At 32.2% G+C, this 20,539-nt stretch overlaps 1 protein-coding gene across 1 annotated transcript in view; it reads right to left on the minus strand.

Annotated features, from left to right (window-relative positions):
- The window catches only part of RNGTT (RNA guanylyltransferase and 5'-phosphatase), a 215,108-nt gene that overhangs the window by 122,379 nt on the left and 72,190 nt on the right, over positions 1 to 20,539 (minus strand). The window contains exons 10-11 of the mRNA XM_004673684.2: positions 19,256 to 19,327; positions 14,394 to 14,558 (exon numbers count right to left, since the gene is read on the minus strand). Of these exons, the coding sequence (XP_004673741.1) occupies positions 14,394 to 14,558; positions 19,256 to 19,327 (237 nt within the window). The remainder of the gene's footprint in view (positions 1 to 14,393; positions 14,559 to 19,255; positions 19,328 to 20,539) is intronic.

Consider the following 20,539-nt stretch of genomic DNA (forward strand, 5'->3'; position numbering starts at 1 on the left):
TGCTGAAAAGCTTGGTAAACAATGCAGGGAGTTTAAGCATGACCAACAAAAAAATGAACTCTACTCATTTCCCCACCAGCCATACAGGGCAACAGACTGCTACCAACCAGAAACCAGGTGAAATTGTTCTGTGTGTGTGTGCGCACATCATGGGTCAAACTGCTCCTATACCCTTCCTTACCCCCTCTCTTCATGCTGGTTTTCAAAGTATGCATTGGACATTTGGGGGTACTTCAGACCCTTTCAGGTGGTCCATGCAGTCAAAACCACTTTTATAACAATACGAAGCACCAATTTACCCTTTTACATCACTCTGATGAGTACACCATGCAGTTTTTCAGAGGCTACATAACATATGGTATCACAACAAACTAAATAAAAAAGAATGCAAAACTCCAGCTGCCTTCAATTAAATCAGACATTCTTTAACTTACAAAAAGGCAAAACAATACCACTCATCACACTAAATTGTTTTGTCCTTTAACATATAATTGTTTTTCACAAAATGTTATTTCTATTGATATAGATTTATTACTGTCATTTTTATGAATTGCTAAATATTTTCAGTTTTAATTTCTAATTTGGTAAATGTCACTAGATATAATCCACATAAATAAAAGCTCTCCAGAGAGCAGCACATTTTAAAGACAGTAGTATTGATATACTTAATCAATTAAAAGGATCATGTGACAGAGGACAAAAGAACAATCCATTTCACTCTAGCAGAGTGCACAGTCCCAGCAATGGAATTGAGGTAATTCCATCTTTCAACATTCAATGCCATGAACATAAACCAGCATTATCTAAGGATTTCAAACAGAATAAAGGTATGAACAATACAACCCTCATTAACAAACCAACATTAGGACTGAATAATCTTTCAACATTTAAGTAAATCATGAAAACTCAAAGGAAAAGTAGAATTTTTAAAATAATATTCCATTTAAAAAGAATACATTTTAGATAAGTTTTGTATCCTCAACAGGATGTGAGAAGACAAACCCTCGAGAAAAGTAAGAAAAAAGATGGTGGAAGTGGTGTAGTTCAAAAATCAAAAATGTGGGTCTAACCCCTAACTCATATGTAACGGTGTCATAAGCCAAGATTATGTCAATTTTTAAAAATGCAATGAAAAAAATTTAAGAAGGTATCTACACTGATTCAAAAAGACACCTGCACCCACGTTTATTGCTGCTTTATTTACAATTGGAAAGACATGGAAACAGCTCAAATGTCCAAAAGTGGTAACTGGATCAAAAAGATGTGGGGTACATACACACAATGAATATTACTCAGCAACCAAAAAAAATAAACACATACTTTTTGCAGCAACATGGATGGAGCTGGAAAAGATCATGCTTAGTGAAATAAGCCAGAAAGAAAAGGGAAAATACCAAATGGTTTCACTCATACCAGGAATATAATGGACCAAGCGAGAAAATAATAATTATAATTATAATGAACACTTATATACCAGAGACATTTTATAGGGGTGGAGTGGAGAATGGGATCAAAAACAGTGGGGGGAGGGAAATGTACTGGACTTTGGTGAGGGCACATGGGTGATTTGGTGATGGGAAGCCCAAGGGGATTACAACTGGGATGGAAAAGTGCACAAAATGATGTAAAAATAAATTATTATATTATTCATTTTAAAAATTTTTAAGAAGGAACTAGATAAGAAGAAAATATTAACAGGATGAAATTAGAAGGAAAGTAGGTAAAACAAAAAGTACATACTGCAGAAAAAGGTGAAATAAATATACAAATTAATGAAACTCACATTGGGAAAAATAGCTCCCTTTGAAATCAAGCTCAAAAATTTTCCAAAATGATGGGGGGGGGGGGAATAAATCAATATACTATATAAAAATAGTCAATACCAAAGTTAACCACTTTAAGTAAGTCCCAGGAAACCACAAAATGTAGAACCGATACACAAGTAATTGGCATTCGATATCTACAAGCTTCTTGAAAATGTATATATAGCACTGTAAGACGGTATATACTTCACCTCTACTAACTGAAAACACCACTAAAATGACAAGGATGAAATTAATCCAGAACAATATAAAGCAATCAGAGAACTCTCAGAAGATAAGTAGTATTTCAACAAATTTCTAAAATACAAAGAGAACAGTAAACTGTTGAAAAATAAACTATTAATGCACCTTAGAATGTAAGTGGGACTTCACTGAAGGAGGGGGGAAAGCTAGCTATCTATAACGTGACAGCTAAGGGGAATAACTCTATAACTATTAGGCTATCAAACCAGCAATAAGGCTCAAGTTATCACTTAGCTACTACCGTACTTGAAGATTTTCCCAATTTTTGTTTCAGAACATAAAACCCATGTTATAAAAACAGTTTGGGGTATTTTTACCTTAAGATTGGAAAATGCTTACAACTTCATGTAACAACAGTGAAACTAATTCCAATGATATTCATTTCATGGTAACAACAGTAAAACTAATTCCAATGATATTCCGTCATTTGCCCCACAGGGAAATCAAACTGTGATTCTGTTTACATTTTTCCATTAAAAAATTCTGGTGGCGCCAGGACTATAAACAGATGTACACACCCCTTGTACCATTTTTTATATATGATAGTGACAATAATAAATCATTGTTTAAAAGACAAAAAAAAAATTCTGGTGGCGCAATGGGCTAGGACGCAGGACTGCAAACTGGCTGCAGCCGCCTCAGTGAGAGAGTTCAATCCCCAGCCCCAGGAGGTGACCCACATCGCACAGCAAGTCTCTCCAGACCCTCCTGCTGCTCCCTTCAACAGTGTACTTTGTCGATCTGCCTGTTCTGCTCCCCAGTCTGTCTCTGGTGAAGCCTCTCACCACACCTGTGCCTCTGGCTTATACCCCAGTTCTGTATGAATAAATAAATCTTAAAAAATTAAAAAATAGAAATAAAAAATTCTATAATGTAAGAGAACCGAATGGTCACCTCTAACAAAAATATTAAAGCTGCCTAGTGCTCTAACCAAGTCCAAAGCTTTCCAGTTGCTGCCTTGAAATTACAGCATAAACAGATTCAGTTTTCTCCTTCTGGAAATCATATCTGAGCAACAAAGGAAAGATTTTTGTGTGTGATTTTTTATTTTCTGAAGAGATTTTTTTTTTTAAGTAAACTCAGTTTCAGCAAGCTCAAAGATAAATTTAATCTTCAGACTCTAAAATATAAGGTAAGGTTACAAAAAGCAGCTAGAATCCAACAGAAACCTCAAGGGGAAAAGGCTAAGAAAGGTTGAGTGTGTGACTGGAAGAACTAGCAACAGATCTCACAAACTGTACAATAATATACTCCCTGAAAGTAAACAGCTTGGAGAAGTGCAAAAGCTAATTTCAACATGTGAAATACTAAGTACAGAAGCCAGGGTGAAAGGGGCTAGGGACAGAAGGACTCCAGTTCCCAGTAGTTTAGAACACCAGATTTGATGTATCTACTTAAAAAAAAATCATACAGAAAAGTCACACTGCCTAGAACAATTGTGACTGAATGGCAACAGTGAGACTTTGGGAAATAAAATCTAAAGTATCACTTCCTGTACCTACTCCCACCATAGCAAATAACTTATCCTGGAATGTCTCAATATATCTAAAGATGAGTATTAATGAGGGAACTAATACAGCATTAGTATAAAAATACCAATATTCAATACCAAAAATAAAAATACCAATATTCAATACCAAAAACAATGCAGACTTACTGAAAAACACTGCCAAATGTGGGTAAAAATTATCAAGCACTTTATTGTGACTTTCTCAGAAGTAATAAAATTCTCTGCTATAAAGAACATTGAGGTAGACTTAAGGATTCAAGGGAAAAGATGACAGAACAACTGGATAAAGTAAAAGATAACCTGGCAGAACACAGTGGGGAAAGCTTAAGAAGAAAACCTATCACAAAACAGAAGGTCTGGGAGGAAATATATTTAAACGACATAAGAAGATGAAACGGAACTATGGAAAAGGATTTTATTAGGCTCAGGGAATCGATACTATATTTAGAGCAGTGGTTCTCAAAGTAAGGGCTCTGGCCAGCAGTTGTGGTTTCACTTAGATATGAATATGAGAGAACTATCAATCTGTAGGTCACTGTAGACCTACCAAAATCAGAAAGTCTAAGAATGGAACCCAACAATCTATCTTTAATAAGCTTTACAGATAACTCTGAAATACAGTAAAGGTTGAGGACTGCTGCTCTACTAAGAACAGAGTCAAAGTTCACAGAAGAAAATCAAACAATATCACAAATATTTAAAGATTCAAGTCCAGAAAACTTAAAATTTGAATCTACATAATAAAAAGGGCAAAAGTACCAGAGAAAAATTATCTGGGATTGTCAACTCCAAGACATGTCTTGTAAATTACTGAACTTTAAAGATGAAAAAATAATCTTTTGAGCAAAGAGACAAAAAGATTAGATTAATTAAAGGGGAGGGGGATTATCAGACAACATGTTATTGCTTCACAGCAACATTAAAAACAAGAAGACAGTTTCTTCACTATACAGATATGTACCTTCAGAACACCAGGAAATAATGTAGTTAATAATACTGTAAAACACAACACATTTATAAAAACAAGGCCAGTGCAAAGTGATAAAATCTTAAACTGCAGTTCAGCAGCGTAGTTAGTGGACTTTAAGCAGAAAACCTGAGTTTGTCTCTCAATGGAATCATTTAGTATGAAATAATCTGTACCTCACTAGGTTTTTAATATTAAATGAGGCAATACTTTGAAAATTGCCATGTAAGAGAATTATTTTAATATGAAATGCTATTTTAAAATGCTATCACTGAGCTGTTTTAAACTAAAAATGAGCTCCTTGGTTTTCTCAAGAAAAGAAAAATCACCTATCGCAAAAAGAACTTTGATACTATTAGCCTTTTAAAAATGTGAAATTGGGGCCCTCCCTGGTGGCACAGTGGATTAAAGCACTGCACTAAGAAGCTGAAACCACTTCCGCATGAGTTCGATTCCCGTCTGCCCTGGAGGTGACCACATGGCGTGGCAGACCTCTCCTGACCCGCCCGCTGCTCCCCTCAGCAGTGTACTTCATAGATCTGCCTGTTCTGCTCCCCACTCTGTCCTCTGTTGAATCCTCTCACCCTCCGCATCTCTGGCCTGTACCCCAGTTCTATATGAATAAATAAATAAATCTTTAAAAAAAATGTGAAATTGCTATTATATTTTTTAACAGGACCTTTAAAAGATATCGAATTGCTATTTTGCTATAGTATCTCTGATAACTTGTGCTATTATTCATCATTAACTTTGTTATGGGGAGGATGAGGTTCATGTAAAGAAAAAGGGCTTATTAGCAATTCAAATTACTGAAAATTAATTACTAATGAAATAAAGTCTACAAAAAAGATTAAAATAAACAACCAAACACTTCAAACATGTAAGATTTTTAAGGGGATCACTATTCCCATGAAGTATTTTTGAGAAAACCAGTAAAAGAAAAAACTTCAGCTAACTGAAAATGAATAAAAAACGACTATTCTCAAAGCATTCATGGTAGTTAAGTGTAAAATAAAACAATTGTAGAGATTAGGATAAAACAACAAAAGGTAAGTACCATCTACCCCAACAATATGAAAGTAACACAAAAACTGAGAGAAAAAGGGTGAAGGATATACTGGGACTCCTAGTTTATAGTTTAATGCTAACAAATCAATTAGTAGTGTATAAGCATTCAACTGTAGGAAAGCAATTGTTCACTTAAAAACTACTAGCTTTTAAAGAACCATGGGAAAAAATAATACTAATAATGAACAACTATATACCAGAGACATTTTACGGGGTGGAGTGGGGAATGGGATCAAAAACGGGGGTGGGGAGGTACACTGGAATATGGTGCTAACACAAGGGTGATTTGGTGATGGGAAGCCCACAGGGATTAAAATTGAAAAAGGCACAAAGTGATGTAAAAATAAACTATTACATTATTTAAAAAAAAAACTACTAGCTCTTATATTTTTATAGTTTACTTATGTTTTTATATTTAGAGTAAGAGGAAAGACAGAAAAAGGTAACTTACAATGTTCATAAGAGATAATTTAACAATGTGTGAAAAATACTTGACATATAAAGATTATGAAATTAACCACTAGAATAAAATGCAGACCATTCAACTACCAAAAAACTACAAACATGTGCACCCACATATATTTTAACAGCAGAAAGAAAGACTTATGGTTAACTCTAAAAACAGACAATATAACATAGCGACAGCACTGTACCCAAAATAACTATCACATGGATAAATGTAAATGGAATAAGCCTCTACTTGAAAAAATAAGACTTATATATATGTCCACATAAGAACTTAGACACAATTATTTGTAGTGACATTATCCACAATAACCAAAAAAGTGAAAACAATTTAAATTTCCATTGAAAAAAATAGATGAAAAAATTCTTATAAATCTATATAATGAAATAACATTCAGTCATAAAAAACACTAAAATACTGATTGATGCTACAACATAGATGAACTTTGAAAACATCAGGCTACATATATGAAAGAAGCCAGTCACAAAACCCCACAAAATGCATCATTTCTATGAAATGTCCAGAATAGACAAACCATAGAAACTGGTGGTAGGCCACAAACTTCCACAGGTAGGGGTTTGTGGAGAAGTAGAGAATGATTGTCAATAGAGAAAGAATTTCCTTGCAAAGTGATAATATTGTTCTAAAATTGATTGCAGTGATGTTTGCATAGTTCTGTGAACTGTGTTCTGAATTGTATTCAAAATTCAGAAATCATACATCTTAAGAAAATTAGTAGTATGATACACAATTACATCTCAATTAGATATTTTCAATTTTTAAAAATAAAGGAGCTACTGTTTGTATCATAAAGGAAAACAAAGCATATATCTAACATAGTGCAACTCACAAAAATTTCTGAAATAGTAAGATTTAGAAAGACATACACACAAAAAAAATAGGACTCAGTATTTGTCACAATCTTAGAAGTCAAGACAAAAAGATTAAGCAAGTCAAAAAATGATAGTTTATAATTCTAAGAAGTATAAATCGAAGTGGATAAATAATATGTATGAACTGTCATCACCAAAAGGCATAGCATTAATATTTATGAAGGAGAAACTTCAGAAGGTATTATTATACAGACACTAGAGTTAGGAGGCTTTTATTCACTTCTCTCAGTCCATGACAATCAACTAAACTAAAAATAAATATGGATATAAAGACTAAAAACAAAATCATAATTAATTAGGTAGATCTGATTGACATATATCAAAGTCTTTAACCAGAAAATTTAAAATTTTTTGAAGTATCTAATAGTCCAAAAGATGAATCAAATTGCAGTTAAAACTAGTAAAAAGTATGAACCATATAAACAGTTTTCCAATATCACAGTCTATAGTCATCAGACTATGGCAGGCTCAGATCAAAATGTTAACTTTCTCAGTATTTGTACTGATTCAAGACTCCCCATAAATACCAAAATCCAAGGATGTTCAAGTCCTTTACATAAAATAGTGTAGTATTTGTATATAATTTACTCATATCCTTCCATACTAATAATCTAGAGATTACTTACAATACAAAAAACAACATAAACACTATGTAAATATCAACAGGGATTATACTGTATTATTAAGAATGACAAGAAAAAAGAAGGCATGTTCAGTGCAGACACAAGCACCACAGACCAACTTCATAATATGTATTTTCAACTCAAGATTGGCTAAATTCACAGATACAGAATAAAGTTGTGAAACCCATAGATACAAAGGACTGACTGTATTAATATCTGTAAGAATGAAAATAAAGTACCAAATGCAAAAAGTTAGTAAAGGAAAATAAAAGAGAGTTACAAACAAAAGATTTAATAAAAATAAAAGCAGGTTTTACTTAGGAAAAGAACAGAAAACAAACAACAAATCAGAAGACTGGCTTCTTAGAGGGGAAAAAGCTGAATAGTTATCACTATTAAGAAAAAATCAAAGAAACAGAAATATTTAACTTAATAAATCATATGAAAAGAAAAATGTCATAAAACAAAAGAAATTTAAGGTCTATACTCAACTACTTTCCCCAATCTCTACAAATAAGCTTAAAACATTGGTAAAATGGATATTTTACTGGACTCATGACTTACCAAAGACTCCAGAAGAGAGAAAAATCTAACCATGTCAATTTCCATATGTCAAGTAGAAGAAATTAAAAATCTTTTAATCCATCCTGAAAACACTAGGGCCCAAAAAGTTTCATGGAATAGTTCTACAAAATCAATGAAAACTAGGAAATTTCAATGGTATTAAAACTGATTCCAGAACACAGAAAAGAAGAAAATACTAAGTTGTTTTCATGAACCAAGTATAATATTGATGCACAAGTTCCCCAAAACTAACAGAATAAAGTCATTCATAAATATCAGAGCCCTAAATACTGTTAGAAAAAACTAGGCAGTAATTTTTTTTAAATTAATACCGTCAGAAATTCCATCTTTATGGCTAGAATGACTTAATAACAGGTCTTCCAAATCAATCTATAGATTCAATGCAATCATAATCAAAATCCTAGCAAGTTATTTTGTGAACATCAAAACAACAAACTGATTCTAAAGTCGTACAGAGAGACAAAAGGCACAAAGCCACCAATATAAGATTGAAAGAGAATAAAAAAAGTTGGAGGAATACAGCAATCAAGACAGTATGGTGTTCATAAAAGAACAGACAAATAGTCAATGGAACAAAACAAAAGATCTAGAAATAGACCCACATCAAAAGATCCAATTGATCTTTGGCAAAGGACCAAAGGCAATACAATGAGGCAAACATAATCTTTTCAACAAGTGATACCACTAAAATTTGTTATCACATGGCAGAAAATCAGTCTATGAATAGACCTTAAGCACCTTCCACAAAAATTAACTCAAAATAGACTAGAGATCTAAATGTATAACACAAACTATGAAACTCCTAGAAAATAACAAAGGAGAAACTTTTTAGATGTAACAGCAAAGACATGATGGATCCATCAAAGAAATAAGTAATAACTTGGACTTCAGTAAAATTAAAATATGCACTATGAAAGTCAAAGTCAAGCAAATGAGGAAAGCCACACATATTGGGATAAACTATTTGTGAGAGATACAACTGAGGGCCTCCCTGGTGGCATTGGTGTTAAAGTCTCAGCACTGTCAAGCTATCACCAGCCACTATTGCATAAGTTTGATCCCATGCCAGGGAGCTAAGCCGTGTGGTGCAGCAGACCTCTCCTGTCTTACCCGCTGCTCCCATTAGCAGTATGTTTCAGTGTTCTGCTCTCCACTCTATGTCTGGTGAATCTTCTACCCCTGCACTTCTGGCCTATACCCAAGCCCTTGTATACATAAATAAATAAATAGTTTTTTAAAAAAGATACAAGTGATAAAAAAATTGTTATCTGAAATATACAAAGAATGCTTTAAAGTCAAAAGAAAATGAACCTGATTTTAAAAATGCACAAAAGGCCTTAACTAACACCTGATGAAAGAAGACATAGAGATGCAAAATAAGCATGTGAAAAGATGATGTATGCCATATGTCATTAAAGAATTGCAAATTTAAAAAAAAAAAAAAACAATGAGATAGCACTGCATACCAGTTATCTGGCCAAAATCCAAAACAACACCAAATGCTGGCAAGGATGTGAACAACACAAACTCTCATTCACTGCTGGTAGAATAAATTGCACAGGCAGTTTGGAAGACAGTGGCAATTTTTCACAAAACTAAATTTACCCTTACCATATGATCCAACAATCATGTTCTTAGGCATTTATCCAATGGATTTAAAAACTTATGTCCACACAAAAACCTACACATGGATGATTTTAGCAATTTTATTCATAAATGCCAAAATATGGAAGCAAGTAAGATATCCCTCACTAGGTGAATGGATAAATTAAACTGTGGTGATCCAGACAACTGAGTATTATTCAGCACTTATAAAAATTACCTATCAAGCCAAAAGAAAGCATAGAGAAACTTAAACACATATTATTGAGTGAAAGAAACAATCTGAAAAAAATTACATACACTATCATATGACATCTTAAAAAATCAAAATTAGAAAGAAAATTTAAAAATTAGAGTCTGGCATGAGTGAGAAAGAAGGCAAGAATGAAAGGCAGAACAGAAGATTTTTAAGGCCATGAAAATACACACTACTATGGAGAATCTAGATAATTATACTTCTATCCAAACCCACAAAAGGTACTCCAAGGGTGCGTAGTAACAGAAGCTATAGACTTAAGATATATGATATGTCAATGAATGTTGGTTCATCCTTAGTACCAAATTACCATTCTGGTAAATGATGCTGGTAATATGCAAGGCTAGGTATATGTGGTGATGGCAGGTAAGCAGTATGGGAAATCTCTATACCTTCTTTATAATTTTGTTGTGAATCTAAAACTGCTTCATAAAAAAGTGAAGTCTTTAAAAATAGTATGTTAAAGCTAAGTAGGACTTCCTTTCAGGAACACAAGATTTCACATTAGTATATACTTTTCGTATAATTCAGGAGGTAGATCTAAACAGAAGAAAATAAAAATATTGTATCTGCAGTAAATGAAAAACCATTTGACAACATTGAACACCTATTCTTAATTAAATGTTAAATGACTCAATTTTAAAAAGCCAGTCATTTGTTTAATCTGATAACTCAGATTTGGAACTTACAAGCAATATATTATACCTTGAACATACATGAGAAGTATTCCCACTCAATTCAAAAGCAACACACCAAACATACAAGTATTCCTATCATTTAAAGCTACACTATTTTATAACTGATTTTGACAATAATAAAATACACAAAAGGTCTACAGAGCAAAACTACATCTATTTATACTTAAAAACTCCAACAGAATCAACTGAAAAGTTATTTAAAATAACAAAATACAGCAAGAGAGATGGTAAACAAAGTTTGTATGCCAAAATCAGAAGTTTTCAAATTTAAAAACTTACTTTGTATAAAGGGTATCTGTTAAAGTCCGATAACTAATATCATATTTCACAGAGAAAAATCTTTATTTCTTGCCTCCAAAGATATGGTAAAACAAGACTGTTCACTCTCACCACTTAATTCAACATTATCCAAGAAGTTCTAGCCAGTGCAATAAGGTAAGAGAAAATAACAGGCATCCATATTGGAAATAAAAGTGTCTTTTTCTTTTTTTTCCAAATGACAAAATTACTTATGTTTAAAAAATCTGATGAAATTTGATAAAAAGCTATTAGAATAACAAATGAATTTAATAAGACTGCAATATTAAAGGCCAATATACAAAAATCAGTGTATTCCTATATTACTGACTTGAATTTTAAAGTTTTTAAATGCCATTTATACAGTATCAAAAATCATAGAACAAATCTGGAAAAAGTTAGATGAGTAAAATTTGGAACTTAAAATTACAAAAATTCCTGAGAAAAATTAAAGTATTAAGTAAAAGGAGGAGGATATTAGGTTGATGAGATGGAAAATTCAACGCAGTTAGGAAGTCAATTCTTCCCTAAATCTAAATCTTCAACACAATTCCAAACCAAATCTCAGCAGATTTTTATTTTTAGAAAGTAACAATCAAAAATTCACATGGAAATGTGAAGGTCTAGATTAGGCAAAGCAATTACAAAAGAGAAATATAAAGCTGCACAATTAACTGTCTGATTTTAAGATGCATTATCACCAAAAACAATCAAGACACTATGGTATTAACATAAAGATAGACAAAGAGATCAAGGGAACAAAACAGTGAACCTAAGAAACAGGCCCAGACATACATGACAATTTATTTTTTAGAAAGGTACAAAAGCAATGTAATGAGGAGAGTCTCTTCAATAACCGGAATAGAAACAACTGGATACCCACAGGCAAAAGCAAACTATATCAACAAGACTGAAAAACAACGCAAATGTCTGTGACTATGGAATAAATTATGCTACACTGGTAAAATGAAAATCTGTACATCTATTAAAAAGGGAAGATGACAATCTCTACTGACCAATACTAAGGGAAGGAAACCAAGATATATTAACTTTAAAAAAGGGAAGCGCAAAACCCGCGGGGATTACACTTGAGATGGGAAAAAAAAAATGTACAAAATGATGTAAAAATAAACTGTTATAAAAAAAAAGAAAGCACCAAACGTATTAAGAATCACTTCTTGGTTCTAATACAAATAAGTGTTTTTGCTTATATGTACATACAGGAATTCTCATGGATAGTTAAATGTTAATAGCAACAATTATTCTTCTGAGAGGATGATCAATGAACAGAAACATTTTGTTCAAATAATTTTTAATTGGCCTAAAATAATGGCAAATAAATTGCAATTTGAGAAACTGCTATTTGTTGCTAATATTTCTGCACACAATATTCTAAATATAACATTAAAGTTAAAATCTAAACAAGTCATTATCCCTCCACTTCTTGATGAAGCAAGTGACAAAATGAAGAAGTTAAGTTACATTAATGAAATCTTGCAATCAAGACTTCAAGACTTATTATATACAGAAATGAAACCACATTATTTTCCACAAAAAAGTAGGCATTTTCATCATTTTAAGCCTTATTTAAAACCATGTAACTAGCATTCCTCATAAAAAAATGATACATCCATGACAAATATTTTATCATTCATAATGTCAATATTTTACCATTCCCATTAACAAAGATAAAAATGTTAAGACTCTACAATAATCTGTTGGGATAGCTGATGTCTCTATGGTAATAATATCTGGACCAAATCTGCCTCAAAATATGTTTTCCTTCTGTATTTTTGAGGGTGGGGGGAGGAATGGTAAGAACCAAAAGAAGAGAAGAAACTTATATTTAAAATTCCTAATATTAGCACTGCTTTAAAAAAAAAAAAAAGAATACCCTGTATTTTTAAGAAGTTGTATCAGCTAAAAATAGAGAGGGAAAAGCAATAAAGAGCATCCTATTTTTCTAATGAAAAACTGTTTCGCATAACTGGTTGAGATCCCCAAAGAACAGTTCTAATGGTCATCCACTGGCAAATATTTCTAAGTAGCGGTGACTGGCTAAAGAAACTACACTGTCTAAGACACATATTCTTAAATACTTAACTGTGAATTATGACAGCACAAGTTTTTTTAAAAAAGGAATGCAAACTGAAACAAGTTGGCTTCTGCTCAATTTTTACACTATATTTAAAATTTAGAAAGTATTTCTATAAGAAGACTTAATTACAAGTAACATATTTCTACCTAAAATGTGGTCCATAACAAGTGTCAATTTTATCCTTATCCTACCTACTGGACAGGGCACAGAGTAGGCAGATTCTTAGAGGCCATAGTTCTCTGATGCCACACACAAAAGGCAAAACAGTGAACTGTGAGAAAAATCACGGTAGCAGAGATTAACCAACCAGTGCCAAGCAAGTATTATACAAAATATTAATATAATAGTGGTAGAATGATACCTTTGTATATTATAAGGAGTTAAAACATATAATTCATGTATTTCCTATCTAATTATATATAGAGAATTCTCTATGTATACAGAATTCTACATATAATAGCTATACCATCTACGTAATTCTATCATTAGTAACCCTCCTTCTAAAAATAGTACCATGATGTGTCTTCAATGTCATATATTATGCAGAAGCTTTAAAATGTGGCAATTCTCTATGCACTAACATACAAATATTTCCAAGTCATATTATTAAGTGAAAAAATAAGTTCCAGAATACTTAATGTCATGAACTTTAAGCATGACAAAAAAAAAAAGAAAATCTTCAAGTTTCCTTTAAAATGTTGTCACATTTTAAAACTACTGCATAATATATGACATCATGGTATTATTTTTGGAAGGAGGGTCACTAATGATAGAATTACATAAATGATATAGTTATTATATGTAGAATTCTGTATACTTAGAGAATTCTATATATATAATTAGATAGGAAATACATGCAATTCTATGTTTTAGCTCCTTATAATATACAAATTTGTAAACAAATGTTCAAATAAGAATATGTACCAAACACAGTTAATATTAAGAAGGTCTAACAAGTGATTACCACTCTATATAAAGTTTGTACTGTTTCTTTAAAAATATATATGGCACAAAATGATGTAAAAATTACTACATTATAAAAAAAATGGCTTTTTAAAAAATGTATATGGACCAAAAAACCTATTAATCAAATACTAAACAAGGAATCAACTTATGTAAGTCTCTATATCACTGATAATCATACTAAAAAGAAGAATCTGGCATTATATTCAACTTAAGCAATTTTCTAGAAAAATCAAAACAACTGGGTAGTAAAATGTGATTCATATTCCTGAATTATGATGTATTAATTAGAAAACTTTACCTTTCTTGAAGTATAGATGTCAAAAAAGGGCTTGTTTCTGACACTAAATGGTTCTTGTGTTTTGTCAATGAGCCCAGACTTCATTTTTTCATGTCGAGGATTTATTATTTCTCGTTCTATACACTGCAGACGAATATTAAAATCACAGTCTCCAACTGGTTGTGCCTGAATTAAATGAGATAATTATTTAAATTTCAACACTAAAACCTATGTTATCAAGGCTGTCACATAGTACACAGAAGACTATATTATATAGCATCCTTTGGGGTTGTCCAATGCACAGCCTACACAACAATACATAAAAGTCTTAATAATTAATCCAACTAATGATGGAGTCATACCTAAACATATGCACAAACATTTTTTAATTATGCATAAAATAGTATGGGAAAAGTAATAAAAAACTATGCTAATATAACTTGATTCAAAGTTTTCACATCTGAAACAAAGCATAAATACAAAGTTAAAATCCTATATAAACCTGTATAAAAATTAAAACCTATATAATTCAGGAAAGCATAAGCAAATAACATATCAGAATAAACAACAATCACTTGCATTTTTTTGCTAAAGTGCTAACACTTTATAAGCATCAGCTAGTAAACTAAGAGTACAGTGCAGTTATAGAATGTTCTCTTCTCCCCAATAAAATTCCACTCATGCACATACACACATACTGTACACATGTCACATATATAACATGTAGTTTGAAACATAAAATTAAAGGAATATGTACATACACTTTTGTGTAATGCGAGGATGGGTGCATGTTCTATTCATATGGTATACACAAATATAGCTGACAATAACTACCCAGCTTACACCCTTCCGTTCATTTTTTTTTTCCCATCTTTTCAGTCACATTATTCAATCTAACATTTACCCAACCTAATGTTTACAATAGATAGCAGCATTGCATACACTGTGAATATTACATACATAGTGGGAATGATTTTTTTCTCAATTTCAAAAATATGACAACTTTGTCATATTTATGACAAATATATGAATATATGAATAAGGAGTAAGACAAACTGAGCAAGAGCTAGATAAGAGATAGTACAATATGTTCCCCTTATGTTTGTAAAGCGTATTTGTTGAAGAAATACTAATGAAGTCCATGGTTAATCCTTTCTATGATACCTACATTGTCAATAAGGTTGGGAATTCTAAAATGCTTAGTTTTATTTATTAGGTCTACCAGATGAATTTAAAGATGCATAAAGTTAAATAGAACAAGCAAGCCCTCCTTTTTTAGAAAAAAAATTTTTTTTAAATCTGACAAATACTAAAAGATACAAAGTCAAAATATACTAGTGTGTGTTCTCCCCTGAAAATACATGTAAATTCAACAACAAAAAAAAATCGGTTAAAAGCAAATTCACCTCCAAATCCATGTTGCCTATATAATAAAGGAAAAAATTGACAGGTAAGTGTTGAAACATCAAGTAGACTATAGGAAGTGTTCAATTAACTACTGATTAGCAGGCCTCCCTGTTTTGAGTTCTTTCTCACTTCCAAATACCACCTAAGTTGCCACTAGAGAATTTTGTTTTTATCATGACCATAACTAAAATCTTTCAATAGTGCCCTATACATGAAAAACACAACTATAGCAATGTCTTACTAAAGTAATCTAGCCCTCTATTTACCAACACATTCTCATTTTCTCTTATGTTCCACATCGCACAAGATACTGGGTATGCTAACAACTCTACTGCTACTGACTACAAAGACTTCAAAATGAATCCACATTAATCCATGCTTTCTCTGCCTGCAATTCCGCACATCAATGACTCAATGACACCCAAGGTGAACTGCAATACTACCTCTCCAAAACATATTATTTCTATCTCTCACATACATTTATATAGCATAACTATTAAAATTATTTTATTATATTTATATTCTTATCTAAGAATAGTGTAAATCTGCAAGTGTCCTTTGATTTTATAACAATTTAAGCACATATCCTAACAAGTAAATATGGACATGTGGATATTAATTTTTGACAAAATGTATATGTAGAAGTGTATAGTAGCTATAAAACAATGAAAAAGAATAAGTAAATAAGAAAAACTGAAGCTCTCCTATCTTCTCCCCAAATTACGCTTCACTCCTGGGAAGTGGCTGTGTTTTCAGGCCAGTGCACTAAAATTAATCTCTTGAAGGCAAGAAATTATCTCTATTCACTATGTATAACCAGTACTAAAATAATACGTGACATAAAAAAATATTGATGAAATTCTTGCTAGCCAAAATTAAGGAAGTGAAAATTTTTAACTATTACTTCAAAAAAATGTTCTAATAGTGACCATGATTTGGTGACTCGCTGACAAAGGCCCAAAGTAAATGAAATAATAATTTAAAAACTCAAGTCATTATTTCAATTTAAATGTATCTTAGTATCAAAAATGGAAAAAAGTGACAAATTAAAAGTCAGTGAAATGAGGTTAATTGGAACTCGATAAATATGTATTTAAATACCTATCTGAAGTATTCTAGACCTGCAAATGAAAAGCAAACTGAACCACTTTAAAACAAAATATGGATGAATATCCTAAATAAGGCCAAAAGCAAACCTTAAAAAGACTTAATTAGTTGTACTTCATAAAAATCAAAAATTACTATTCATCAGTGCTACTGATTTGGAAAAGATACAGTTTGCCACATATATACCCAAGAATGGGATTAGGATCCAAAAAAGGTAACTCCTCCACATTGAAAAGAAAAAAGATTGGCAAATGAACAGAAGTAAGAAAAGTTATTTGAACATGCAATTAAATCACAAAGGAAAAAAATCTAAACAAGCAAAAATTAGCTTAGGAAATATGCTTAACTTCATCAGTAATCAAGAAAAGAGCAAATAAAAACAAGATGAGATACCATTTCGCATGTAAATTGTCAAAAATTTAAATGTCTGAATACCAACTGTGGTAAACTGGTAAAACTACTTCTGTAAATTTAGCAATGTAGTCTTAAAAAGCTGTACTTGCCAATTTAATCAGAATCTCCGTAAGGAGTGATGAGAGACTGGACTTTTAAAAGCTCTTTCCAGGTGATTACATCCCATGGATGACAACTATTCCAGAGAAACTTTCACATGTATGCACAAAATACACAATGTATGTATGGGGGGGGGGGAGAAATAAGTGTGTCTACACACACAAACATATAATTATTAAATATAATGTTAGCATATTATATTAGCAAAAAAATGGAAACCACAAAGACGCCCGACAAAAGAACCAAAGAAATTCTGTACATTTAGATATTGTAAAATTTATTATTTAAAGAAATGAACTAAACTTACACATATTAAATCAGAAAAATCTAAACAAAATACAGTGGAGCAAATTTTAAGTGTCATGATATAGTACAATGATGCCAAAAATCCTGCAAAAGCATACTACCTTACAGATATAAGCATAAGCACTACTATTATTAAAAGTATCCATGGGAAAAATAAATACCAAATTAAGATAGAAGCTGCTTGTGAGTGTGAGGATCAATAGGATGAGAGGTATGCATAAGAACCCACATATGAAATCTATAATGATTAATCTTAATTAAAAATAAATCTCAGTAAAAAAAGACAAAATGTTAAGCTTCAATATACGTAGTGGTGAGTAAATGAGTTTTCTCTTATTATTCACTATTCTTTTGTATATGCAAAAATTTATTATATTTTAAAGATATATTTTTATTGATCTATGCATGAAAGAACTAGGGTGTAGACCTGAGGTGTAGGGAGTGAGAAGATTCACCAGAAACTAAGTAAAGATCAGAACAGGTGGATCTACTGAAATATACTGCTAGAGGGAGCAGTAGGTGAGACAGGAGAGGTCTGCTGTGCCACGTAGGTTAGCTTCCTGGCTGGGGCCTGAATTCATGCAGCAGTGGCTGGCAATAGCTTGACAGTGCTGAGACTTTAACCCCTGTGCCATCAGGAAGGTCCAGGAAATTTATTATATTTTTTAAACAATCAGAAGCCTGTGGGCCCTCCTTGGTGGCTCAGCAGGTTAGGACGCAGCACTGCTAGCTAGCGAACCCAGGTCCCCCACCGGTTCAGTGCGAGTTTGATCCACAGCCCCGGAGGTGACCCACATAGCACGGCAGACCTCTCCTGACCCTCCCACTGCTCCCCTCAGCAGTGTATTTCAGTACATCTGCCTGTTCTGCTCCCAATCTGTCTCTGGTGAATCCTCTCACTGCCTCTGCACCACTGGCTTTGTACCCCAGTTCTGTATGAATAAATAAATAATAATAATAATTAGACAACTGTTGTCACAAAGTTCCAAGACCAAGAAGTGAATCTGCACTGAATCTGTATTAGAGCAGGTAACAAAAGTTATCTGGCACAGACATTCATACAATAATTATGAACATGGACAGGTACAGATTCCTGGCTAGTCTAAAATTAGGTAGGAAAGAGGTAAAGAATATAACTCCTCTTCTTTTGTACCAATTTACAACAATGAATTCTATATTTGGCTTTTAAGTTTCCTGGTTACATTTATGAATAACATAATTGTGCCACCAACACATTCATAATCAGATTCTCCCTTTTTTTTTTTCAGTAATAGTACTAAAATTTGGGGACTCTAGTTATCAAAAGGATAACTAAAATTGGGACATCTCCATCATTCAAACCACTGTCTAGTAGGTAAGCTTTTCTTATTTACCTGATGTACATAAAGAAAATGCAAAATATTAGACAATAAGAGAAAAAGAGACATAAGATTTTAAAATCAGTCACAATTTTTTCCCTACTATCTCTAAAACAGTAACACTTACTAGGTAAACAAATATCCACTATCTAAAAGACAATTTTTATTTTATAAATTAAAAAAGGCACTTACATTGAATTTAATTATGTCATATATCAAATATCTAGGAACAGCCTGTCCATTTACTCTGTCAATAATCATTTCCTGGAAAGAGAAAAGAAGGTAAGTTTCTACAAACTTTTAACAGGAATTTATTTAACTGAATTTTAATATACACACAGAAAGCATGTCATAAATATTTAACTTGGTGAATTTCAAGGTAAACATACTTGTTCCACATCAAATCAAAAGTTTGTCAACCACAAAAACCCCCATCGTGATTCTATTCTGTATCAATAGAAACATATAATGACTCTTTTTATATTTTAATTACTACACTACTTTTTGTCTTGTGTTATAAAGCAAGTTTTAAATCTCAAATATCAGGGAACATTAAAAATTAACTTAATTTAGGGCCCTCCTCAGTGGCACAATGGGTTTAAAGTATAGCATCAAGAAGCTAAACCCACTTCAACATGAGTTAGATCCCAGCCCACCCTGGAGGTGACCCACATGGCATGGCAGACCTCTCCTGACCCGCCCACCACTCCCCTAAGCAATGTATTTCAGTAGATCTGGCTGTTCTCTCCACTCTCTCTCTCTGGTGAAGCCTCTCACCGCCCCTGTACCTCTGGCCTGTACCCCAGTTCTGTTTGTATAAACAAATCTTTTTTAAAAAATTAACTTCATTTAACCATTATTGCTTCACCATTTGTGAAATCCCAATTTTTTTTATCATAAAATCTATGTACAAACAGTGCCCTTATTATATAGTCCCCATGTGACCCACATAGTCTCTCTGGCTTCCGGTCCTCCACTATAGTTAGAGGGAATAATACTAGAGAAGAATATGAACAGATCATCACAAATCTAATAAAAGAACTTAAAGTCTGCACTCAAAAAAAAAAAAGGACATAAAAGACACTAAAGGATGAATGCCAATATATATACTATATACTTATATAGTATATTAATGACTAAAAATTTAATTCTTAACAGTACACCTTTATTTTCTTTCTTCATATTCTTCCTAGGAAACTAAACAGGATTTTTCTTATCTAATTTCATGAAAGAAAATTCGCACACAACATCTAAAATTACAAAGAACACATTAATTTAGAACAAATAAATTTTAAGAAATTGTTACCAATTAATTTATTTTCTGAATATGTTTGTTAAGGTAATTTGTTTGTGATTGTCCTCTGGAACCCAACATTTATCATTAATTAAATCATCTTCAGTATTTTAAACTATTTACTAAAATATTAAATATCTGTATCTGAGTATCTGATGAGCAAATAAACTGATTCCCATAAC

This window comes from Condylura cristata, unplaced genomic scaffold, assembly GCF_000260355.1.
Source record: "Condylura cristata isolate star-nosed mole 26May11 unplaced genomic scaffold, ConCri1.0 scaffold00001, whole genome shotgun sequence".
In the NCBI taxonomy this organism is placed as follows: Eukaryota; Metazoa; Chordata; class Mammalia; order Eulipotyphla; family Talpidae; genus Condylura; species Condylura cristata.